This window comes from Papio anubis, chromosome 4, assembly GCF_008728515.1.
Source record: "Papio anubis isolate 15944 chromosome 4, Panubis1.0, whole genome shotgun sequence".
NCBI lineage: Eukaryota > Metazoa > Chordata > Mammalia > Primates > Cercopithecidae > Papio > Papio anubis.
The window spans coordinates 93889393-93917039 of record NC_044979.1 but is presented as its reverse complement, the minus strand read 5'-3'; the positions used below and the strand labels follow the sequence as shown (position 1 = coordinate 93917039).

Genomic DNA, 27647 nt, shown 5'->3' with positions numbered 1-27647 from the left:
CAGCTTTTTCAAATCTAAGTCACTTACCATAAAATTTGCCCTTTAAAAAAATAAATAGTTCAGTGACTTTTAGTCTATTCAGGGTTGTGAAATGATCACCACTATATTACTAGAGAACATTCCTATCTCACAAAAATAATAATAATAATAAAATAAAGATCCTATGCCCATTAGCAGTTATTCCCTCTACTCTCTTCCATCCCCAATTACCAGGCTACTTTTTGTCTGTATGGATTTTTCTTCTGTGTGCCTTGGCCATCATTTCCCAGAAAACTTCGTTTAGCCCAAGGTCACAAAGATTTATGACTATATATATTCTTCTAAAAGTTTCATAGTATTAGCCTTACATTTATGTTTACTAATCATTTTGAATTAGTTTTTGCCTATGCTATGAGATGGGATTTCAACTTCATTCTTTTACATGTTGATATGCAGTTGTCCCAACACTATTTGTTGAAAAGACTTTTTTCCTTATTGAATTGTACTGGTACCCTTGTCAAAAATCAACTAACCAGATATATAAGGGTTTATTTACACATATGTAAACAGAAAACAGAAACTCTCAATCCTATTCCATGGATCTGTATGTCTATCCTTATACCAGTACTACAGTGTCTCAATTATCTTTGCTTTGCAGTAAGTTTTGAAATTAGAAGTGTTATTCCTCCTACTTAGTTATCCTTTTTCAACATCGTTCTGGCTATCTTAGGTTCATCTGTAAGCAACTCAAGTCTGGCTGCTCACTGCTCAGAAGTCAAAGCAGGAGAAGCAAGGTGTAGTAAAAGGAAAGTAGCTTTTATTGATCATGGTAGCAGATGGGAGAATGGCCAACCTCAAGCCTCAGAGGAACCGTATTAGCCTGTTGGGATGAGCTGGGGGGTTTCAGAAGGAAAACTTGGTGTGGAAAATATGCAGGGGTGGTGCAGGAGGATACAGGTTTGAGAATCTTGGCTATTTTAAGTAATTGTTTGTCTGAAGGTCCGGACTGCATCATCTTGACTTCGCCCGGTGGCGGTGGACTAATTGTTCATAACTCCCACTAAGTGGGAGGATTCCACAGCTGTGTCTCTATGCCTGCTTTGTTTCAAAATTAGCCTCTGAAATTTCTAAGTGAGCACATAATTAGATAAGTGAGCACTGTACACAGAGTGCCTGGTGGAAAAAGGGAGAGAAATGAAGAGTTTTAAAGTACAATGCTACATTTTAAAGTACAGGGTTATATTCTGAGATTAGAAAGGAAGGGGAAAAAACTTTCAAAGTGCATTTTTAATCTAAGCTACTGAGTTACACGTTCAGTTTCCACATGAATTTTTGGATACCTTTGCCAATTTCTGTAAAAACAGAAGCAGAGATTTTTATAGAGACTGCACTGGATCTCTAGATAATTGAAGAGTATTGCCATCTTAGTATCTTCCAATCCACTAACATTTCTTTCAATTTATTTAGGTTTTCTTTACTTTATTTCAACAGTTTTGTAGTTTTAATGTGCAAGTCTTATACTGCTTTTGCCAAACTTACACATACACTTTTTCCCTTTTGATGCTATTATAAATCAAATTTTTAAATGCATTTTCATATTGTTCTAGTTCACTTTCATATTGTTGCATTTCTATAGAAATGAACTTTTGTGTGCTGATTTTGTAAACTACAACCATGCTGAATGTATTAGTTCCAAAGGTTTTTTGTGTATTAAGATTTTCTATATACAAGATCATGTCACCTGCAAATAGGAACAGTTTTACTTCTTCCTTTCGAATCTGGATGCCATTTATTCCTTTTTCTTGTCTAATTGCCCTGGATAGAAACAACACAATGTTGAATAGAAATGGCAGGAGTGGACATTCTTGTCTTTTTCTTTATCTTAGGGGCACACATCCAGTTTTTTACCATTAAGTATAAAGTTAGCTATGAATTCTTCGACTATTTTTAGTTTGTTTAGTGTTAGCTGTGGGTTCCTTACTATTTTTCATTTGTTGAGTGTTTCCATCATAACATGGTAATGGATTTTGTTAAGTACATTCTCTGCATCTATTATCATAGGTTTTTGTCTTTATCCTATTAACACAGTGTAAACACAGTGATTGGTTTTCAAATATTAAACTGGCCTTGTATTCCTGAGATAAATGCTACATGTTGAAGGTGTATATTCCTTTTTAAATGTTGCTAGATTCAGTTTGCTAGTACTCTGTTAAGGATTTCTGCACCTGTATTCATAAGACATATTTGTAGTTTCCTCTTCTTGCTATTTGTCTAGCATTGGTATCAGGGTAATACTGGCCTTATAGGATGAGTTGGAAAGTGTTCCTCCTCTTCTGTTTTTAGAAGAGGTCATGAAAGAATAGTAGCTCTTATTTACGTCTGGTAGAATTCAACGTGTAGTCATCTTGGACTGTGTTTTTCTTTGTAAGAATTTTCTAATTACTTATTCCCTCTCTTTCCATGTTACAGGTCTATTTATATTTCCTACTTCTTGTATCAGTTTTATAGGAATATAACCTTTCTAGAAATTTATCCATTTCATCGAGGTTCTCTACTTTGTTGGCATGCCATTGTTCATAATATTCCCACATAATTCTTCTTAGCTCAATAAGTGCGTTAGGCTGTACTTGCATTGCTATAAAGAAATAACTTGAGACTAGATAATTTATAAAGAAAAGATATTTAATTGGCTTGCAGTTCTGGAGGTTGTACAGGAAGCATGGTGCTCGCATCTGCTTGGCTTCTGGGGGAGCCTCAGGGAGCTTTCAATCATGGCAGAAGGCAGACAGTAAAGCCAGCATCTCACAGGGTGGAAGTAGGAGCAAGGAGCGGGGAGAGGTGCTACACACTTTTAAACAACCAGATCTGGTGACAGCTCACTCATAATCACAAGGACAGCACCAAGAGGATGGTGCTGTATCATGCACAAGAAATCCACCCCCATGATCCAATCACCTCCCACTAGACCACACCAATACTGGAGACTACAATTCAATATGAGATTTGGCAGGGACTATATACTCAGAGTCACAATACTCCCCTACTTGGAACATCAATATTCCTTATATATCAGTAAGGTTTATAGATAAGCCTTTTCTTTCATTCGTCATGTTAATAATTGGAGGGTTTTGTCTTTTTTTTTGTTTTTCTTAGTCTAGCTAAACTTTTCCCAATTTTGCTGACGTTTTCAAACAACCAACTTTTGATTTTACAGATTCATCTCTATTTTTATTTGTATTTCATGTGTTTCCTCTCTCATCCTTATTATTTTCTTCTTTCTGCTCACTTTTGAGTTTAGTTTGCTCATATTTTTCTAGTTTCTTTTATTATTAAAGTTCTAGGGTACATGTGCACAACATGCAGGTTTGATACATAGGTATACATGTGCCATGTTGGTTTGCTGCACCCATCAACCCGTCATTTACATTAGGCATTTCTCCTAATGCTATCCTTCTCACAGCCCTCTACCTGCAACAGGCCCCAGTGTGTGATATTCCCCACTCTGTGTCCAAGTGATCTCATGGTTCAATTCCCACCTATGAGTGAGAACATGCAGTGTTTGGTTTTCTATCCTTGTGATAGTTTGCTCAGAATGATGGTTTCCAGCTTCATCCATGTCCCTGCAAAGGACATGAATTCATCCTTTTCTATAGCTGCATAATATTTCATGGTATATATGTGCCACATTTTCTTAATCCACTCTATCATTGATTGACATTTGGGCTGGTTCCAAGTCTTTTCTATTGTAAACAGTGCCGCAATAAACATACATGTGCATGTGTCTTTATAGTAGCATAATTTATAATCCTTTGGGTATATACCCAGTAATAGGATTGCTGGGTCAAATGGTAATTCTAGTTCTAGATCCTTCAGAAATAGCCACACTGTCTTCCACAATGGTTGAACTAATTTAGAATCCCACCAACAGTGTAAAAGCATTGCTACTTCTCCACATCCTCTCCAGTGTCTGTTGTTTCCTGACTTTTTAATGATTGCCATTCTGACTGGCATGAGATGGTATCATATTATGGTTTTGATTTACATTTCTCTGACGACCACTGACGATGAGCATTTTTTCATATGTTTGTCAATTGCATAGATGTCTTCTTTTGAGAAGTATCTGTTCATATCCTTTGCCCACTTTTTGATGGGGTTTTTTCTTCTAAATTTGTTTGAGTTCTTGGTAGTGTTTGAGTTCTTGGTAGATTCTGGATATTAGCCCTAGTCAGACGAGTAGATTGCAAAAATTTTCTCCCATTCTGTAGGTTGCCTGCTCACTCTGATGATAGTTTCTTTTGCCATGCAGAAGCTCTTTAGTTTAATTAGATCCAATTTGTCTATTTTGGCTTTTGTTGCCATTGCTTTTGGTGTTTTAGTCATGAAGTCCTTGCCCATGCCTATGTCCTGAATGGTATTGCCTAGGTTTTCTTCTAGGGTTTTTATGGTTTTAGGTCGAACATTTAACATCTTGAATTTTTTTGTATAAGGTGTAAGGAAAGGGTCCAGTTTCAGCTTTCTACATAGGGCTAGCCAGTTTTCCCAGCACCATTTATTAAATAGGAAATCCTTTCCCAATTGCTTGTTTTTGTCAGGTCTGTCAAAGATCAGATGGTTGCAGATGTGTGGTGTTATTTCTGAGGCCTCTGTTCTGTTCCATTGATCTATATATCTGTTTTGGTAGCAGTACCATACTCTTTTGGTTACTGTAGCCTCATAGTATAGTTTGAAGTCAGGTAGCATGATGCCTCCAGCTTTGTTCTTCTTGCTTAGGACTGTCTTGGCAATGCAGGCTTTTTTGGTCCCATGTGAACTTTAAAGTAGTTTTTTTCCAATTCTGTGAAGAAAGTCATGGGTAGCTTGATGGGGATGGCATTGAATCTATAGATTACTTTGGGTAGTACGGCCATTTTCATGATATTGATTCTTCCCATCCATGAGCATGGAATATTCTTCCATTTGTTTGTGTCCTCTTTTATTTCACTGAGCAGTGGTTTGTAGTTCTCCTTGAAGAGGTCCTTCACATCCCTTGTAAGTTGGATTCCTAGGTATTTTATTCTCTTTGTAGCAATTGTGAATGGGAGTTCACTCATGATTTAGCTCTCAGTTTGTCTGTTAATGATGTATACAAATGCTTGTGATTTTTGCACATTGATTTTGTATCCTGAGACTTTGCTGACGTTGCTTATCAGCTGAAGGAGATTTTGGGCTGAGACAATGGGGTTTTCTAAATATGCAGTCAGTCCTCTGCAAACAGGGACAATTCGACTTCCTCATTTCCTAATTGAATACCCTTTATTTCTTTTTCTTGCCTGATTGCCCTGGCCAGATCTCCCAACACTATTTTGTATAGGAATAGTGAGAGAGGGCCTCCCTGTCTTGTGCCAGTTTTCAAAGGGAATGAGTCCAGTTTTTGCCCATTCAGTATGATATTGGCTGTAGGTTTGTCATAAATAGCTCTTATTATTTTGAGATACGCTCCATCAATACTTAGTTTATTGAGAGTTTTTAGCATGAAGGGCTGCTGAATTTTGTCAAAGGCCTTTTCTGCATCTATTGAGAGAATCATGTGGTTTTTGTCGTTGGTTCTGTTTATGTGATGAATTACGTGTATTGATATAGGTATGTTGAACCAGCCTTGCATCCCAGGGATGAAGCCAACTTAATCGTGGTGGATAAGCTTTTCGATGTGCTGCTGGATTCAGTTTGCCAGTATTTTATTGAGGATTTTCAACATCAGTAATCATTAGAGAAACGCAAATCAAAACCACAATGAGATACCATCTCACACCAGTCACAATAGATATTAAAATAAAAATAGAAGCAGCAGCAAGAAGAGCCTTGTGGGCACTCCCAGTCTTCAGCTACAGCCCAAGGAAGACATGCCTGACTATATCTCACAGGGACCTGTAGGGAAGGCAGCCAGCAGAATTAAGGAGAGGTCACAGGATGAAAGAAACTCCCAACTTAATTTTGTGATAATTTTGAGTGGGCAAAAACCCCCTTGAACTGAATCTGGGAGGGAAGGGAAACTGCAGCAGACGTGAACGTGAGTGTGGGTGCCCAGCATTACCAGTAGATGGGGAGGGGCAGGGCTCAAAACCGGTGTTTGCTTTCTCAGCAGGGAAGATTATGACCTGGGGCAGGTCTGAGTTCTGTGCCCAGGCTGCCTGGATCTAACTAGATCTAACTCAGGGCTGTTAGCAGGGCACTGTAGGAGTGAGACTGACCTTGCCAACTGCATGGGAGTTGGGTGAGGCCTTTCACTACCAGCTAATCCCCAATCCCTTGGCAAGTTCTTCTGCACAGCAGAGGCAGCCATACTCCCTTCTGGAACATAACCCCACTGGTCTGAGAACCACCTTCCCATCCCCTACAGGGCTGTGACAAACCCCACCCAAGAAGAGTCTGAGCTCAGACCCACCTAACCATGCCTCAACCTGATGGTATTTCTCTACCCACCCTGGTGGGTTAACACAAAAGACAAACTCTTGGGAGCTTCATGGCCTCACCCATCACCTGAGAAACCAGAATACTTCCCCTGGCCAATGTAAGGCAAGCTAAAATCCCAATACTACTACTGCAGCTGGTGCTCTCTTCCAAGTGCTACCTCTTGGCTGGAGGCCAACTCATTCAGGCCATTATAGCAACTCTTGGCAGAATAACACTGCTCCCAGGAAGCAGAAAACAACAGCTAACATCACTGCCTGCAACAGCTTGGCTAACCAGAGGTCCTGAGTCTGTCCACATGGCAACTCCACAGCTAGCATAGCCAGCATTTGAGAAAGCCAGCAAACTAAGCCTATTTACAACCAAGGAATCTCAGCGCCTACATACACCTTTTTCTAATTCTGTGAAAAATGTCATTGGTAGTTTGACAGGAATAGCATTAAATCTGTATTGCTTTGGGCAGTATGGCCATTTTAACAATATTGATTCTTCCTATCCATGAGCATAAAATGTTTTTCCATTTGTTTGTGTCATCTCTGATTTCCTTGAGCAGGGTATTAGAATTCTCATAGTGACACCTTTCACCTCCCAGATTAGTTGTATTCCTAGGTATTTTATTCTTTTTTGTGGCTAATGTTACCTCTCTCAAATCCACCCACTGAACTTCCTTAATTTTCTTGGCCTGAAATGCTCCTCTCCCAGTTTCAAACAAGCATATATCTACTGTCTTCCTCGAAAATGAGTCAACTGTCTATTCCTCAACCTCATCATCTTTCCTTTCTCTTCCTCTTCTTTTGGTGACATATGTTATTGCTCTTATTATAGAATATTACATGCTGCATTACTCAAAGACTGCCTACAGGGCAGTGAACACATTTGTCTGCCTTTGCATTGGCTTTGTGCATATATACACGTATTTCAAGAGATGTTTACTTTATCACACAGATACATGTAATTTGTCTCTTCTCACCACTCATTAGTATTTTCATTTTAAAACATGAAATTTAAAAAAAATTATCCCACAAAATCTGATCCTCACACTAGTTTTATATGAGAGAAGTTGCTAGGTATTATGTGGGGGAAAGGGGAGTTATCACTGTCTATTTTGGCAAACACTGGGCTCAATAAAACTCCATCAGGTTTCTTTCCTATAGAACTTTTTAGAACCTTTACTGTCTAACATGCATGATCAATCTGTAACCGCCCAACAGGTTCTTCTTGCCCATTGCCTAGATAGAGGTGACTTATCAAGACAGGGAAACAAACTGTAATAGAGAAAGAATTTAATACACATAGAAGCAGCTAAATGGGAGTCAAAAGTTTCATTATTACTCTAATCAGCCTCCCTGAAATTTCAGAGGCGAGGGTTATTTATTTAGTTTGCTGAGCAGGGGGGTATGGAATGAGAAATGCTAATTGGTTGGGTAGGGGATAAAATCATAGGGAGTCTAAGCTGTCCTCTTGAGTCAGTTCCTGGATGGGGGACCACAAGACCAGATGAGCTAGCTTACCAGTCTGGTGGCACCAGCAAATCCATCAGCATGCAGGATCTGAAAAATATCTCAAATACCAAGCTTAGGTTTTACAGTAGTAATGTTATCCACAGGAGCAATTAGGGAGGATAGGAACCTTGTGGCCTCTGGCCGCATGACTCCTAAGCCATAATTTCTCATCTTGTGGCTGATCTGTTAGTTTTCCAAAGGCAGTCTGGACCCCAAGCAAGGAGGGGTTTGTTTTGGAGAGGGGGGTTATCATCTTTGTTTCAGAGGGAAACTATAAACTAAATTCCTCCCAAAGTTAGTTCAGCCTATGTCCAGGAATGAACAAGGGCAGTTTGGAGGAATGAACAAGGGCAGTTATAGATGTGTGCTTAGCTCACATCTATTTGACTGTCATGTTTTCTTACTGGTATAACTTCTGCATCAAATCTCCAACTTAGCATTCATTTCACAAACAACAAATCACAGAATTCATTTTTGTGCTGAGAATCCCCAAAAGCTATTCTTCAGAAAACACTTAGAAAATCCAGCTCTAATACTTTATTTAAAATAGTGAATGTTTAAAAAAAGTTTATCCTTATTCCCGTTAATTATCTAGGTTTGCTTTAAATCTACTGCTGTGTTTTACTACTGAGTCAAATTGGAAATAAAGTAGAAATTAAATTCTACTTTAGCTGAAAGGCTGCAAAGACTTGAATATGTGGCAATATTTCCCTTTAGTATTCATCAGAATGACTTAAAGGGCTTATTAAAACACAGATTGTTGGCTCCACCCCTCACCCTGAGATTCTTACTTAGCAGGTCTGCAATGGAGCCAAAAATTTGCATCTCTAACAATTTCCCAGGTGATACTGAAGCTGCTGATACAGGAACCATATTTTGTGTTTATTCTCTCAACATAAAATCTCAAGGCTAGTACAGAGGCTCCAGAATGATGACCAGCTTCTTCTAACTTGCTGTTCCTTCAACCTAGCTCATGACTTGCATCCTCAAAATCACCTCATGATCCAAGGGAGCTCCTCCAATTCTAGCCATCGTGTTAGCTTCAGGGTAGTAGGAAAGGAGTGAAGGCAAAGGGAACATCTCCCAGCCTCGTCAGCTCCTTTTTAGGAGCCTTATTTGCAAGAACTTAGTCAAAAGGCCTCATTACAGGGAAAATGGCAAATATACTCTTGCTGAGTACACTGACAGTCCAAATAATAGTAGGGATCTATAACTAAGGAAGACTGGATATTGAATAGGCAACCAAAAAAACTGCCATACCACTTAAGTCTATATATACTCCAATTAAGAAGTCCTACTGATTTTGCCTCCCAATTATTTTGTAAGTTTGTCCTATAGGTTTCATCTCTAATTCTGTTTCTCTAGATCTTGCTTTAATCATCTCTCCTACTGTATTATAATTGCAATCTAACTAGTCTCCCTACCTACTATCCTGATGATAGGTAGAAGATGGATTTTGAGCGAGCTAAATCTGCTTATAATTCTTCAGTAACTCCACATTTTCTATAAAATAATTAGGTATAAGCATTTTATAATTTCATATGAAGCCCTCATCTACCTATTCCCTGCCTTTTACTTCATACTACTTAACAAACTGTTTCTCTCTTCAGTGCTTTCGTGATGTTTTCTCTGCTATTAAGATACTCTTGTGCCTGTAATCCTTCTACTCAGGAGGCTGAGGTGAAAAGATTGCTTGAGCCCAGGAGTTCAGGGTTACAGTGAGTCATGATTTCACCACTGCACTCAAGCCTGAGTGACAGAGCAAGCCCCTGTCTCTAAAAAAGAAAAAAGAAAAAGATACTCCTGCTACTCTCTTTACCATTTCAACTCATCCTCTAAGATTTAACCAAGATACTACCTTCTCCAGAAAGATTTCCTTGACAACCCTCCTTCATAGGAAGAGTACTCCTGTATAATCTCATCAAGTCCAGAGCTGTCACTGGATATTCCACGTTGTACTATAATGTTTGTATCTCTGGATTTCTCAATAGATGGTAATCTTCGTAAGTGTAAGGACCAGTTTTATCTATCTTTATACTTCCAAAACTGGATACAAAGCAGATGACAACTATTATTTATTGAATAAAAGCATAAGCCTTCATCTCCAGCTAGCCAATATACTGAAAATCTGAATAGGACTTGTCAAGCAATGTAATATCCTTTCCTATCACAAGTATCACATTCTAATCACTCAATTTCAAAAGATAATTAGAATCAGAGTATCCTTCTTTAATAACTGTATATCAGTCTGTTCTCATGCTGCTGATAAAGACATACCTGAGACTGGGTAATTTATAAAGGAAAGAGGTTAAAATGGACTCACAGTTCCACATGGCTGGGGAGGCCTCACAATCATGGCAGAAGACAAAGGAAGAGCAAAGGATGTCTTACATGGTGGCAGGCAAGAGGTCTTGTGCAGGGGAACTCCCATTTATGAAACCATCAGCTCTCATGAGACTTATTCACTATCACAAGAACGGTATGGGGGAAACTGTCCCCATGATTCAATGATCTGCACCTGGGCCCACCCTTGACACATGGGGATTATAACAATTCAAGGTGAGATTTGAGTGAGGACACAGCCAAACCATGTAATTCCATCCCTGGCCCTTCCCAAATCTTATGTCCTCACATTTCAAAACCAATCATGCCTTCTTGACAGTCCCCCAAAATCTTAACTCATTTCAGCATTAACTCAAAAGTCCAGAGTCCAAAGTCTCATCTGAGACAAGGCAAGTCCCTCTGCCTATGAGCCTGTAAAATCAAAAACAAGTTAGTTACTTCCTAGATACAATGGGGGTACAGGCATTGGGTAAATACACCTGTTCCAAATGGGAGAAATTGGCCAAAACAAAGGGACTACATGCAAGTTTGAAATCCAGCGCCCCATGCAAGTTCGAAAGCCAACAAGGCAGCCAAATCTTAAAGCTTCAAAATGACCTCCGTTGACTCATATGCAGGTCACACTGATGCAAGAGTCGGGTTCCCATGGCCTTGGGCAGCTCTGCCCCTGTGGCTTCGCAGGGTACAGCACCACCCCCCGCCCCCAACTGCTTTCACAAGCTGGTGTTGTCTGTAGCTTTTCCAGGTGCAAAGTGCAAGCTGTCAGTGGATCTACCATTCTGGGGTCTGGAGGACCATGGCCTTCTCCTCACAGTTCCACTAGGCAGTGCCCTAGTATGAACTTTGTGTGGGTGCTTCAACTCCACATTTTCCTTCCACACTGCCCTAGGAGGGGTTCTCCATGAAGGTCCCACCTCTGCAGAAAACTTCTGCCTGCACATCCAGGGGGTTCCAAAGATCCCCTGAAATGTAGGTGGAGGTTCCCAAACCTCCATTCTTGACTTCTGTGCACCTGCAGGCTCAATGCCACGTGGAAGTTGGAAGTTGCTAAGGCTTGGAGCTTGCACCCTCTGAAGCCATGGGCCGAACTGTACCGTGGACCCTTTTAGCCACAGCTGGAGCAGCTGGGACGCAGTGCACCAAGTCTCTAAGCTGCATACAGCATGGGGACCCTGGGCCCAGCCCATGAAACCATTTTTTCCCCCTAGGCCTCTGGGCCTGTGATAGGAGAGCCTGCCGCAAAGGTCTCTGGTATGCCCTGGAGACATTTTCCCCATTCACTTAGTGATTAACATTTGGCCCCTCATTACTTATGCAAATTTCTACAGCTGGCTTGAATTTCCCCTCAGAAAATAGGTTATTCTTTTCTATAGCATCATCAGGCTGCAAATTTTCTGAACTTTTATGCTCTGCTCTTAAACATAAGTTCCAACTCCAAACCATATCTTTGTGAATACATAAGACCGAATGCTTTTAACAACACCCGGGTCACATCTTGAATGCTTTGCTACTTAGAAATTTCTTCCACCAGATGCCCTAAATCATCTCTCTCAAGTTCAAAATTGCATAAATCTCTAAGGGAAAAATGCTCCCAGTCTCTTTGCTAAAATATCACAAGAGTCACCTTTATTCCAGTTCCCAAAAAGTTCCTTATCTGCATCTGAGACCACCTCAACCTGGACTTCATTGGCCATATCACTGTCAGCATTTTGGTCAAAGCCATTCAACAAGTCTCTAGGACGTTCCAAACTTTCCCACATCTTCCTATCCTCTTCTGAGCCCTCCAAACTGTTCCAACCTCTGCCTGTTACCCAGTTCCAAAGTCGCTTCCACATTTTTTGGTATCTTTACAGCAGCACCCCACTCATGACACCAACTTACTTTATTAGTCTGTTCTCATGCTGCTAATAGACATACGTGAGACTGGATAATTTATAAAGGGAAAAGGTTTAATGGACTCACATTGCTCACATGGCTGGGGAGGCCTCACAAATGTGGCGGAAGGTGAAGGAAGAGTAATGGCATGTCTTACACGGTAGCAGGCAAAAAGGTTGTGTAGGGCAACTCCCCTTTATAAAACCATCAGATCTCATGAGACTTGCTCACTACCATGAGAACAGTATGGGAAAAACCTGCCCCCATGATTCAATTACCTCCCACCAGGTCCCTCTCACAACACGTGGGGATTATGGGAACTACAATTCAAAATGAAATTTTGGTGGGGACACAGCCAAAACATATCAAACTCCAACTACAGTTCAAAGCATAAAAACTATTTCGTGCATAGCCAAACATCTTTATTTTTCACAACCTGAATACTAAAGATACAACCCAACTAGTCCCAGAACATTTCTAGGTATTTCTGTGTATTAACCAAACTAAACAAATTTTTAAAAAGAACATCTGCAACAATAACAGAATAATAATTTAACAATCAAAGTTGGCTTCACCATTTCTTGTCTTCTCCATACATTTATCCAAGTTCTCCATCTTTATTTCTTCTTCCTTTCTATATGGGGTGTATTCAGTATCTTTTTCTGGGTTTGGAACTGATTTCTCCTTTGGTATCAAGAAACATTCAGCATTTAAAACTTGTTCAGCAGTCATTGAACTTCTATAATATATCAAGCTACAGAGGAGGGATTTGACTTTATCATCCTGTAAGGAAAAACAGGTGTTACAAAACAAAGGAACAAAAGGACAAATCTGTAATGAAGGAGGACAATTCACAAATACTCTTGGTCAGTGATACAAGGCAAAAATCAAGTTCTTCTATTTAGATTTTTAAAGATTCTTACCAAGTTCAACTATAGTTGACCCTTAAACAACACAAGTTTGAACTGCACAGGTAGGTCCACTAATAAGTGGATTTATTTTTTCAATAAATGTAGTCAGGAAGGAGGCGCATCAAGATGACTGACAAGGTATGTGGTACTCCCCTCAACAAAAAAAACACCAAAATAATGAGCTGATAATCACACTTTAAATAGATCATCTGGCTGGGCACAGTGGCTTATGCCTGTAATCTCAGCACTTTGGGAGGCCATGGTGGGGGGAATCACCTAAGGTCAGGAGTTCAAGACTAGCCTGGCCAACATGGTGAAACCTTGTCTCTACTAAGAGAGATGTATACTTGGAAGTGAAAGAACAATATCTACCATTACAAAACACATATAAACTCCACTGGTAAAACAAACACACAAATAAAGAAGAGAAAGAATTCAAGTGTTACCACTACAGAAAACCACGAAACCACAATGAATAAGAGAGAAAGTAAGAAATAAAAGATACACAAAACAACCAGAATCAATTAATACAATGACAGAAATTAACCCTCATGCATGTATCAATAATAGCCTTGAATGTAAACCAGTTAAACTTTCCACTTGAAAGATATAGACTGGTTGAAAGGATTTTTTAATGACCCAATTATATGCTGCCAAAAGATGTTCCATACAAAAGGAAACCAAAAGCAAGCAAGTGTAGCTATACTTGTATCAGGTAAGACAGATTTTAAGTCAAAAAGAGCAAAAAGTGACAAAGAAGGTCATTATATAATAATAAAGAGATCAATTCAGCAAGATAATATAACAATTCTAAACATACATATGGATCCAACAACAGAGCACCCAGATACATAAATCAAATATTATTAGATCTAAAGGGAGAAACAGACTCCACCCAACTCTCACCACTAGACAGATCATCTACAGAGAAAATTAATTTTTAAAAAAACTGATTTTACACTGCACTTAAAAACCAAATTAACCTAACAGATATTTACAGAATACTTTACCCAACAGCAACAGAATACACATACTTCTCATGAGCATATGGAACATTCTCTAGGAATAGACCATATCTTAAGCCACAAAACAAAGCTCAAAAAATGTTTTAAAATTAAAATCATATCCAGTTTCATCTCAGACCACAATGGAAAACTAAAAATCAACAAGAGAAACTGAAAACTATACAAACGCACGGAAATTGGCCAGGCACAGTGGCTCACACCTGTAATCCCAAAACTTTGGGAGGTGGAGGTGGGTGGATCACTTAAGGTCAGGAGTTTGAGACCAGCCTGGCCAACATGGTAAAATCTCATCTCTACTAAAAATACAAACATTAGATGAGTGTGGTGGCAGACACCTGTAATTTCAGCTACTCAGGAGGCTGAGGCAGGAGAACTGCTTGTACCCAGGAGGCAGAGGTTGCAGTGAAGTGAGATCATGCCACTGCACTCCAGCCTGGGCAATAGAGTGAGACCCCCATCTCAAAAAGAAATAACAACAACAACAATGACAACAACAAAAACACATGGAAATTAAACAACATGCTGCTGAATGACCACTGGTTCAAGGAAGAAATTAAAGAGGGAATTAGAAAATGTCTTGGAACAATCACTTGTTCAAGGAAGAAATTAAAGAGGGAATAAGAAAATATCTTAGAACAACTGAAAATCAAAACAACATAACAAAACCGATGAGATACAGCAAAAGCAGTGTGAAAAGAAAACTTTATAGCAATAAATTCTTGTATCAAAAAAGGAGTAAGATTTCAAATAAATGACCTAATACACATTAGTAGAAAAGAAAGAATAAAGACGAAAGCAGAACTAAGTGAAATAAAGCCACAGCTAACATCATTACTAAATAGGGAAAAGAAAAATATTCCTCTAGCGAAGCGCAGCGGCTCACGCCTGTAATCCCAGCACTTTGGGAGGCCGAGGTGGGCAGATCACCTGAGGTCAGGAGTTCGAGATCGGCCTGACCAACATGGTGAAACCTCATCTCTACTAAAAAATACAAAAAAAAAAAAAAAAGCCGGGCATCATGGTGGGTGCCTGTAATCCCAGCTACTTGGGAGGCTGAGGCACGAGAATTGCTTGAACCCAGGAGGCAGAGGTTGCAGTGAGCCAAGCCCGTGCCACTGCACTCCAGCTGGGCAACAAGAATGAAACTCCATCTCAAAAAAATGAAAAACAAAAAACAAAAAAAGAAAAAGAAAGAAAAAGAAAAACATTCCTCTAAAGAACTGGAACAAGACAAGGATCTCCACTTTCACCACTCCTCTTCAATACAGTCCTGGAAGTTCTAGTCAGAGCAACCAGATAAGAAAAATAAAAGGAATACAAATTGAAAAAGAGCAAGTCAAATTGTCCCTCTTTGCAGATGACGCTATCTTAGCTATCTACAAAAACCTAAAGACTCCACCAAAAAGCTCTTAGATCTGATTAATCTAGTAAATCTGCAGGATATAGAATCAACATGTAAAAATCGGTAGCATTTCTATAAACCAATAAGAAACTAGCTAAGAAGGACATCAAGAAAGTAATCCCATTTACAGTAGCTATAAAATAAATATATTACCTAGGAAGAAATTTAAACAGGGATGTGGAAGAGCTCTCCAAAGAAAACTACAAAACACCGATGAAAGAAACTGAAGAGGATGCTAACAAATGGAAAGACATTCCATGCTCTTGGATCAGAAGAATTGGTATTGTTAAAATGCCCATACTACCCAAAGAAATCTACAGATTCAAAGCAATCCCTATCAAAATAGCAATGTAATTTTTCACATAAATAGAAAAAAATCCTAAATTTCATGTAGAACTAAAAAAGAGCACAAATAGTCAAAACAATTATCAGCAAAAAGAACAAAGTTGAAGGCATCACACTGACTTCAAAATATCTTTCAATCCCAACACAGCATTTTATTAGTATAGAAAAAGATACATGCACCTATAGAATAGAATTGAAAACCCAGAAATAAAGCCACATATTTACAGCCAACCAATTTCTCACAAAGGCACCAAGAACATACACTGGGGAAAAGACACCCACTTCAATAAATGGTGCTGGGAAAATTGGATATTCATATGCAAAAGAATAACAGTGGACCCTCACCTCTCACCATATACAAAAATCAATTCAAGATTGATTAAAGCCTTAAATGTAAAACCCAAGACTATAAAAATACTAGAAGAAAACATACGGGAAACACTTCATGACACTGGTCTAGGCAGATTTTTATGGCTAAGACCTCGAAAGCACAGGCAACAAAAACAAAGAGAGACAAATGGGACTATACTTAACTAAAATGCTTCTGGACAGCAAAGGAAATAATCAACAGAGTGAAGAAACAATTTGTTGAATGGAAGGAAATATTTGCAAACTATCCATCCAACACAGGACTAATATCCAGAATATACAAGAAACTCAGCAAGGAAAACAATCCCATTAAAAAGTAGGCAAAGGACATAAATAGACATTTCTCAAAAGAAAGCATACAAATGACCAACAAGTATATGAAAAATGCTCAATATCACTAATCATCAGGGAAATGCAAATCAAAACCACAATGAGGTATCATTTTACATCAGCTAGAATGCCACTATTTTAAAAAATGACAAAAAATACCAAAATACTATTTTGAAAAATCTCCACAAAGATGTGGAGAACAGGAAACTGTTATATATTGTTAGTGGAAATGTAAATTAGTATAGCCATGATGGAAAATAGTATAAATATTTTTCAAAAAACTAAAAATGGAACTATCATACAATCCAGTAATCCCACTACTTGATAGTTATCAAAATAAAAAGGAAATCAGTATATGAAACCTGCACCTCAATGTTTATTGCAGCACTATTCACAATTACAAAGGTAAGGACTTAAACCTAAGTGTCCATCAATGGACAAATGGATAAAGACAATCTGGTACACTATTAAAGAAATATAAAGAAAATGTGGAATACTATTCAGCCATAAAAAAGGAATTAAATTCTGTCATTTTCAGCAACAAGGATGGAATAATCATTTTGTAAAGTGAACTAAGCCAGGCACAGAAAGACAAATATCAAATATTGTCACTCATATGTCGGAGCTATAAAAGTTGATCTCATAAGGTAGAGTTGAATGACTAATACCAGAGACTAAGAGAATGTGGGTGACGTGGAAGGGGATGAAGAGAGTTGTTTAATGGGTACAAACAACCAGGTTGATAGAAGAAATAAATACTAGTGATTGATAGCAGAGTAGGGTGACTCCATTTAACTATGTATTAAATATTTCAAAATAGCCAGAAGAGAGGACTTGATATGTTCCCAAAACATAGAAATAATAAATACTCAAGATAATGGATATCCTAAATACGGACTTTGTCATTAACACATTCCATACAAATTACAAAATATCACATATACCCCATAAATATGTACAAATATTATGTATCAATATGAAATAAATAAGTACAGTCAGCCCTCCCTATCTGTAGTTTCCACATCTGCAAGCAAACAGATCAAAAACACAGTATTCTCAGGACTCAACACCCACAGATACAAAGGGCTGATTTTTCATATGTATAGGTTCCACTGGGCCAACTGCAGGACATGGGTATGGGTGGATTTTATCTGTACCAAACCCCTGTGTATACAGAAGGATGACTGTACTTTTTTAGTAAAATGGAATGCCTCCAGTACTGAAACAATGGAATTGAATTACGGCGAAAAAATGTAAAAGGAAAAAAATCATAGCTGAAATCTCTCAAAAACAAGTGAAATGAGACCAAATAAATTTTATTACTTCCTTTCTTCCTCTTTTAACAGGATACTGGTCAGAATTTGACACTATTAAAATGTCACACAGAAGCTTCTCTGTCTGGAAGGGTAAACTTCTTCATCTAGTCAGCTGTTTCTGGTTTTGGTTTTTAAGTGATCACCCTCTAGGATCACCTCTACTGCCGCTATCATTATCACCATCATTATGGGAGCCAGAATGTATTATATCCCTCTATTTCAAAGGACATTATTTGTATTAGAACATGTAAATAATCCTGTAATGTTGCTGTTCCATTATTTCCACCTGCGAAGACATCTTGGTATACCTTTTATTTGCCTCTTATGGTTACTCCAACCAAAGCACATATCACATTGAATAAAAATAATCTGTTTACTGCTGGCCGGGCAGGCACTTTGGGAGGCCAAGATGGGTGGATCATTGAGGCCAGGAGTTTAAGACCAGCCTGGTCAACATGGCAAAACTCTGTCTCTACCAAAAATACAAAAATTAGCTGGGCATGGTGGCAGATGCCAGTAATCCCAGCTACTCAGGAGGCTGAGGCAGGAGAATTACTTGAACCTAGGAGGCAGAGGCTCCAGTGGCTGAGATCACGCCCCTGCATTCCAGCCTCAGCAACTGAGCAAGACTGCCTCAAAAAAAAAAAAAAAAAAAAAAAAAATTCATCTGTTTACTGCTAGTGTCTGCATTACACTCTAAGATCCTTAAGGTTTGAAATTTTAGTTTGTCACTTCATCTCCAGAAAATAGCACAGTATCTGAATATAGCAGACATTCAGTAAATATTTGATGAATGAATGAATGCCAACATCTGTACTCTACAGAATATGTTTTTAAGAACATTTAAAGATAGTTACCTTCCCTAGGTGCAAACAATTAAATATTACAAAATCCAAATGAGGAAAATAACACATGCTCCTGAAAACCGCAAAAGTAGATCAGGAACAAAAGTCTTATTATGGTCTTCAACAAAAATGAGTCTCATAACAAATGGGTCAATTTTCCCTAAGTTAACTTAAAAAGTTTACATTATTCCAATAAAAATATAATTTTTTTCCTTGAGACCAAACAAGTTAATTATAAAGATGTTTTAGAAGAATGACAACCAAGAATAGCCATGAAAGCTGATTTAAAAAATAGCAATGAGGGCCGGGTGCAGTGGCTCACACTTGTAATCCCAGAACTTTGGGAGGTTGAGGCAGGTGGATCACTTGAGGTCAAGAGTTTGAGACAGGCCTGGCCAAAATAACGAAACCCCATCTCTACTAAAAATACAAAAATTAGCCAGGCGTGGTGGCATATGACTGTAGTACCAGTTACTTGGGAGGCTGAGGCACGAGAATCACTTGAACCTGGGAGGCAGAGGCTGCAGTGAGCTGAAACTGTGCCACTGCACTCCAGCCTGGGACTTCAGACTTTGTTATTTTGTTTTGTTTTTTAAACAAAACAAAACAGCAGTGAAGAAGGAACAAGCCCTGTAAGTATTAAAAAGATACTATAAAGCCTATTTTAGTTAAATGAGTGCAGCACTGGAACATGAATAAACAACCCAATGGAACAGAAAAACTAAAACTATACCCCTGTACAAATAAAATTTTCTGCCTGAACACACTGATCAATCTTACTGTGACAATCAAACACCACGATCCCCCTCATATGACACAATTATATGTGCAAAGTATCATGCATAAAATATACTGCCTGTAAAAACTGAATGCAAATTTAATTAACCTCTGTATCTACCACCTTTTTCAATTGGGGAAAAGAGAACTATGAAATAATACCATAAGGATGCAATCAGCCAGCTCCAAAGTATGGAAAATGAAATTTTTTTTTTTCACACAATACATGGCATGGAGAAAAAGAGTCTGGGGGAACTTTATAGCTCAAGAGAGATTAAGAGATATATTAACCCAATACAGGTAGATCTTGTTGACATACTAATTTGAAAAAAGCAACCATTTAAAAATGTATTTAAGACAATTAGGGAAATTTAAATACAATATTACAATTTGTTAATTTTATACGGTGTGATAACTGCATAACATATGTTGTAAACTAGACCTAAAGCAAGCAGAAGGACAGAAATAATAAAGATTACAAAGTAAGAGAATAGACAACAGAAAAACAAGAGAGAAAAATCAATAAAACCAAAAGCTAGGTATTTAAAAAAAATGTACAAACTGGATAAAACTTACTTGGACTAACCAAGAAAAAAAGAGAGAAGACTGAAACTGCTACAATCTGAAATGAAAAATGGGACACTACTGAACTCAGAGAAATAAAAAGAATTATAAAGAAAATATGTACAACTGTATGCCAACAAGCTAGATAACTTAAATGGAATAGACCAACTTTTAGACACAAACTACCAAAATCGGCATTACTGTACTTCAGCAGAGGCTGAGGGCCATCTGTTGGGGGTATTACTGGAGGGATTCTGAAGGATGGGAATGGTGTATTAATTATCCTCTAATAACTCTCTCAACTACATGGTTCCATGAATTTATATTCTTCTCCATTTGTGGTATGGTATCTGTAATGTGCTGACTACAGAGCCTTGACTTGTTTTGCAGCTGTGTGTGATCACAAAATGTAGATAAAGGTAATCCCATTCCCAGCACTAATAACTGACTCAGATCACAGAAGCAGATACTATACAAGTCAAGATTCTTATAATTTGAACTTGCTTATTACTCAATTTATAAATCTTGCTTGTTCAAATTTCTAAATTAGTAATTTCATTTTAAATGCCACAATCCTTGAATCCATGAGTAGCTACCCATATTAAACAGGGACTGTGTATTTACATTCACTTTTATTATACAATTATACATATACCTAGCAGCATGCCTAGCAAGGCATGATTACTTGCAGATTATTATTATTTTTATTTATTTTTTATTTTTTTGAGACAAAGTCTCATTCTGTCACCCAGGCTGAAATGCAGTGGCACAATCTCAGCTCACTGCAATCTCTGCCTCCCAGGTTCAAGTGATTCTCCTGCCTCAGATTCCCAAGTAGCTGGGACTACAGGCACCTGCCACCATGCCCAGCTAATTTTTTTCTATTTTTAGTACAGACAGGGTTTTACCATGTTGGGCAGGCTGGTCCTGAACTCCTGACCTCAGTTGATCTGCCCACCTCGGCCTCCCAAAATGCCGGGATTACAGGTGTGAGCCACCACACCCAGCCAGATTACATCTTAGAGTAGGCAGACTTCTAAGATTGCCCCAGGACCCCAATCTTCTGTTATTCATAACTTTACATAATTCTTTCCTCTTGGACCTACAGAATTGCTTCTAACAGAGAGAATACTATCAAAAACTATGGGATATCACTTTTACGATTTTGTTATACAAAACTGTCACTTCTGTCTTAGTGAACAGAGTCCGCTGCCTTCTCTGCATATACATTTCAATGAAACATGCTGCCATGATGGAAACAGGGCAAAGGATTGAGGGCAACCTCTGGCCAACAACTAGAGAAGAACTGAGGTCCTCATTCTAACAAACTGAAAGAAACAGAATCCTACGAACAAACATGTGAGGTTAGAGGCATAGCCATCTCCAGTCAAGCTTTAAGATGACTATAGCCCAGCCAACATCTTAACTGCAACCTTAAATTCACTGAAGCAGAAATCCCAAATAAGCTGTGTCCAGATTCCTGACTCACAAAACTGTAATATAAGTTTTAAGTTTGAGCTAAATTTCAGGATAACTTGGTACAAGGTAATTTTTCTATCAAACCTGAAAGAGCAAGGGTTCTGGACGTGCACTTTTGGTGAATCTGTAACCTCTAATGCAGCATTTCTGGTATTTTTCTATCTAATAGCAAGAAATCTTTATCATAGCCTTTTCAAAACTGTAAACCATAGTCAACCTTCTTTGTTATCCCCTTCCACAGAGATAATCAGGAAGTGTAACACAAAGTTTTATAATGCCACAAAAGTTGTCTGGAATGCTTTTTACTACTACCCAAGAAGTGTGGCAAAGCTCCTTAATATCACTTCTAAGATGTGTTTTTTTAAAATGATTTCATGGGACACTAGAAGGTATTGTACAATATTTCTGTAGTCAAATAAGTTAAGGAACTACTGAGTTTAACAAAATTATATGTATTCTTTCATTGTAATCCTAACTTAAAATAGCATAAGAACTTCCAGAGCCTGATCATTATACTCTTACAGACTCATCTGCTGTCATATTTATCCTCTTTATATCTAGTCATACTGAATTGCCCCTTTCTTTGCAGAATTAAAATTCAGCTTCCCCCAAAGTACTTTTTTTAGGGGCTTCATTTTTTTTAATCTTTATGGGTACACTATGAAGTACATGAGATATTTTAATACAAGCATATAATGTGTAAAAATCAAATCAGGGTAAATGGAGTACCCCCAAAGTACTTGCTAATTACTCAACTTATAGATGTTAATTATTTACTTGTTCACATTTCTAAATTATTAATTTCATTCTCAACGCCACAATCCTTGTAATCCTAGGACCTGGTTCAATTCCTGTCACAGAAATAGCTACTCAAAATATGCTGGCTGAATACATATGTGAATGACAAAGATACAGTTAGGTACTTATAAAAAACTAAGTTATAATAAAACATTTAATTTTACTCTAATATGATCTTGAAACACATGGTAAATAATATTCTGCCCTAATTGTTAGATTATTTATATAATCTGTGTGACAAACATACAACCCAGCAGAGTAACACTGGTGTAGTAATTAAGTGGTATAAGTAGGGCACCTGAATTTTTTCCAATACTTCATTTATTGCAAATGTTAATTTGGATTTTCAGAAAAACTGGAGGACACTTTCAGTCAGATATCTAAGTTTATATTACTGCATGTGTTTCAAACCAGTAAATGTCAAAAAGGTCACATACCAAATGAAACTGATCCACTTTCGGGATTCCATCTTTATTTATCTCAAACTCCTGATTTTGAACAGAAAGCTGTGAAAGAAAGTAAGAATGAATAAATGTCCTATGTATTAATATACTGATCTATAGAAGAGTTAACTCTGGAACTTCAGATCCTGGTGACTAGAAAAGAGTTCACTTAAAGAAAGCACATTAACTCTCTTACGGGTAAAAGCACTTTCATTGTAACTACCTGTTCACAAGCAACCAAATGGTTGCTGGGGCTCCTAAAGTACCGATCACAGGTGATGTACACACTATGAACACTTTAATATTTCTTCACCTTATAAGAAAATGTGTTAAAGCCTGGTAGTCTATATATCATGTTAGCCTCACCAATACTCAAAAATTAGGTACAAAGAAAATAAATCAGGCAAGTTTCTTTCTACCATAATATCTAACCTGTGTTCGAGAAATATAAGCTAAACTTTAAAAAAAGCTTCAGAGATAAGAGGGATGCAAGAAATAAATTAATTAAATTTAACTTAAAAACATGGAGAATTTTTCACATACACAAAGGTACTGAGTCCCACATATTCATCCCCTAGCCCTAACAACCATCAGCCAATGACTACTCTTACCCTATGAACAAATCCATATATATTATCTTTGAGGCAAATCCTATGCATGTCATAATTTCACCTATAAACATGTTAGTACATATCTCTAAGAGACAATCTTATTTTTACACAATCATATCATAAGAAAAATACTTTTATACAAAATACCTAGCTTTCAAAATTTGAGTAATCTCGTATCAAATTAGTTTGCCTTTTTAGTTTATTTAAATCCAAATCCAAATAAGTTCCACCCATTGCAATTAAAAAATGAGCAGAAGGGCTTTTGGTCTCTTCCTGTTCCTCTCCATTAATTACAATTATAAAACCTGAAAATACCAGAAAATATAACCAAAGGAAAACATTGAACAGTTTAAAAAAGGAAGAAAAACTAGTTGAAGACCCCAGGATTAGAGGAACAACATAGTAACAGGTTGTCTTATAACCCTCCCAACTGAAAAAAAAAAAAAAAAAAAGTGATCCAGATCTGATGTTTCCCAACTCCTAAGCCTGCAACAGAAAGCAGCCCAGGTAGATTCATTCCTCTCTTGAACTTAATAGGATTGCCATCAATACCACCAGGTGAGGCCAGGAGAAACAGCAAGAAGGTTCAACTGGAAACCTCACTGTCAATAAGCAGCCAGGGGAAGCATTCACCATCCTCAGCAGCAGCACCACCTGAGACACCAACGAGGCCACAGGAACCAACAAAGGGAAACCACACCACAAGCAGCTGGTCCAGTAAATACACTCCGATGCCCATAAGTAGGGGGATCCCACCATTAACAAGGGATGGTTCTGGAGGTATTCTGCATCTGTCATAGGAAAGGAGAGATCCTGCCACAACTAGCACCCAGCTCAAGAAGCTTCATCCCATAGACCAGAGTCTCCATTCCCATATTTAGAAGCACTAGGCAGCTCAGTCTTGAAAACTCCCTTTCATTCTTTCAAATACCATCAGCAGAGACCACGGGAGGCCCAACAGTATGCAACAACTCAAGCAGATCAAAATATAACTGAAAAGTTTCTAAAAATTAGATTGTCGTTAAAACCACAGTTCAAAAAGTAGTCCAGGACCTCTGTTTAAACCTAAACAAGGTGACTGCCTGCTAAAATAAAATTTTCAGGAGGACTCAGAATCTACTAAAATAATATCAAAAATGTCCAGGATAAAATTAAAAATCATTTGTTATACAAAGTACCAGGAAAACCACAACTTCAGCGAGAAACTGCAATCAACACCAAGATGAATCACATAATTACCTGACAAGAACTTTGAAGCAATGGTCATAAAATGCTTCAACAAGCAATTATAATTTCTCTAAGGTAAATAAAAAGAAATCTCAGCAAAGAAAAAAATTATTTAAAAGAATCGCATTAAAAGTTAGGGAACTACAAAGTACAATAACCAAAATCTTAAAACTGGATGGAATAAATTGAAAAGTACAGAGATGACAGAAGACAAAATCAGTGAACTTCAGAATAGTTCAACACAATTTACTCAGCCTGATCAGAGAGAAAACAGGCTAAAAACAAAAAGGAACATTTCCATTTATTTGTATCCTCTCTTATTTCCTTGAGCAGTGGTTTGTAGTTCTTCTTGAAGAGGTCCTTCACATCCCTTGTTAGCTGTATTCCTAGGCATTTTATTCTCTTTGTAGCAATTGTGAATGGGATAAGCAATTGTGAATGGGAGTTCCCTCATGATTTGGCTCTTTATTATTGGTGTATAGGAATGCTTGTGAGTTCTGCACGTTGATTTTGTATGCTGAGACTTTGCTGAAGTTGCTTATCAGCTAAAGTAGATTTTATGCTGAAATGATACAGTTTTCTAAATATACATTCATGTAATCTGCACATAGACAGACTTTGACTTCCTCTCTTCCTATTTGAATACACTTTATTTCTTTCCCTTGCTTGATTCCCCTGACCAGAACTTCCAATACTATGTTAAATAGGAGTGTGAAAGAGGGCATCCTTGTCTTCTGCCAGTTTTCAAAGGGAATGCTTCTAGTTTTTGCCCATTCAGTATGATATTCACTGTGGGTTTGTCATAAATAGCTCTTAATATTTTGAGATACTTTCCATCAATACCTAGTTTATTGAGAGTTTTTAGCATAAAGGGTGGTGAATTTTATCAAAGACTTTTTCTGCATCTATTGAGATAATCATGTGGTTTTTGTCACTGATTCTGTTTATGTGATGCATTATGTTTACTGATTTATGTTGAACCAACCTTGCATCCCAGGGATGAAGCCGACTTGATCATGGTGGATAAGCTTTTTGATGTCCTGCTGAATTCAGTTTGCCAGTATTTTATTGAGAATTTTTGTATCAATGTTCATCAGATTAGCCTGAAATTTCCCTTTTTTGTAGTATCTCTGCCAGGTTTTGGTACCAGGATGATGCTGGCCTCATAAAATGAGTTAGGGAGGAGTCCCTCTGGAATAGTTTCAGAAAGAATGGTAATGGTACTAGCTCCTCTTTGTACATCTGGTAGAATTTGCCTGTGTATCTGTCTGGTCCTGGAATGTTTTTGGTTGGTAGGCTATTAATTACTGCCTCAATTTCAGAACACATTATTGGTCTATTCGGAGATTCGAATTCTTATTTAGTCTTGGGAGGGTGTACGTGTCCAGGAATTTTTCCATTTCTTCTAGATTTTCTAGTTTATTTGCATAGAGGTGTTTATTGTATTCTCTGATGGTAGCTTGGATTTCTGCGGGACAGTGGTGATATCCCCTTTATCATTTTTTATTGTGTCTATTTGATTCTTCTCTCTTTTATTCTTTATTAGTCTGGCTACTGGTCTACCTATTTTGTCAATCTTTTCAAAAAACCAGCTCCTGGATTCACTGATTTTTTAAAGGGTTTTTCATGTCTCTTATCTCCTGCAGTTCTGCCCTGATCTTAGTTATTTCTTGTCTTCTGCTAGCTTTTGAATTTGTTTGCTGTAGCTTCTGTAGTTTTTTTAATTGTGATGTTAGGGTGTTGATTTTAGATCTTTCCCACTTTCTCCTGCGGGCATTTAGTGCTATAAATTTCCCTCTAAATGCTGCTTTAGCTGTGTCCCAGGGATTCTGGTACCTTGTGTCTTTGTTCTTATTAGTTTCAAAGAATTTATTTGTTTCTGCCTTCATTTCATTATGTACCCAGTAGTCATTCAGGAGCAGGTTGTTCAGTTTCCATGTAGTTGTGCAATTTTGAGTGAGTTTCTTAATCCTGAATTCTAATTTGACTGCACTGTGGTCTGAGAGACTGTTGAGATTTCCATTCTTTTGCATTTGCTGAGGAGTGTTTTATTTCCAATAATGTGGCCAATTTTAAAATAAGTGTGACGTGGTGCCGAAAACAATGTATATTCTGTTGACTTGGGGTGGAGAGTTCTGTAGGTGTCTATTATGTACGCTTGGTCCAGAGCTGAGGTCAAGTCCTGAATATCCTTGTTAATTTTCTGTCTCGTTGATCTGTCTAATATTGACAGTAGGCTGTTAAAATCTCCCACTGTTATTGTGTGGGAGTCTAAGTCTCTTTGTAGGTCTCTAAGAACTTGTTTTATGAATCTTGGTACTCCTGTATTGGGTGCAAATATATTTAGGATAGTTAGCTCTTCTTGTTGCATTGATCCCTTTTCCATTATGTAATGCCCTTCTTTGACTTTTTTGGTCTTTGTTGGTTAAAATTCTGTTTTATCAGAGACTAGGATTGCAACCCCTGCTTTTGTTTTCCATTGTCTTAGTAAATATTCTTCCATCTCTTTATTTTGAGCCTATGTATGTCTTTGTATGTGAGATTGTTCTCCTAAATACAGCACACTGATGGGTCTTGATTCTTTATCCAATTTGCCAGTCTGTGTCTTTTAATTGGGGCATTTAGCCCACTTACATTTAAGGTTCATACTGTTATGTGTGAGACATTCTTAAAAGCACAAAACACGGTGATAAAAGATCAGTGGTTGCCAGCGTTTAAGGATTGGGAGAAGGTTGTGACTACAAAGGGGTGGCACACAGGAATTTTCTGGGTTATGGAACTGTTCTGCATCCTGACTGTGGTGGTGGTGATTACACTAATCTACAGGTGTGTTAAAATTCATAGAATGTATACCAAAAAAAAGTCCATTGTACAGGTTAATTTAAAAATAAAGTTTTTAAAAGACCTTAATCAACAATATGTAAGAGTAGAAAATCAGACAATATATTTACTCACGGAGCTCTTTACTGTCATTTTAAAAGGAAATAGGTGGAATAAAAACTGCTATTACCACACTTATGGGATATCTTATGAGTCCTCCCAGAAACAAAAAAATACTT

The 27647-nt window shown here is 37.8% G+C and overlaps 1 protein-coding gene across 9 annotated transcripts in view; it reads right to left on the bottom strand.

Moving 5' to 3' along the window:
* STK31 (serine/threonine kinase 31) overlaps positions 1 to 27647 on the bottom strand; it is a 141435-nt gene that overhangs the window by 3357 nt on the left and 110431 nt on the right. For 6 of the 9 annotated variants that reach the window (XM_031665322.1, XM_009203228.4, XM_009203223.4 and 3 more), the window contains 2 exons: positions 22745 to 22813; positions 12722 to 12929 (listed from right to left, as the gene is read on the bottom strand). In XM_031665322.1, coding sequence (XP_031521182.1) covers positions 12722 to 12929; positions 22745 to 22813 — 277 coding nt within the window. Of the gene's footprint in view, positions 1 to 12528; positions 12930 to 22744; positions 22814 to 27647 lie in introns of those variants that run through there. The other 3 variants (XM_031665324.1, XM_009203226.4, XM_003896194.2) reach the window with 1 other exon arrangement.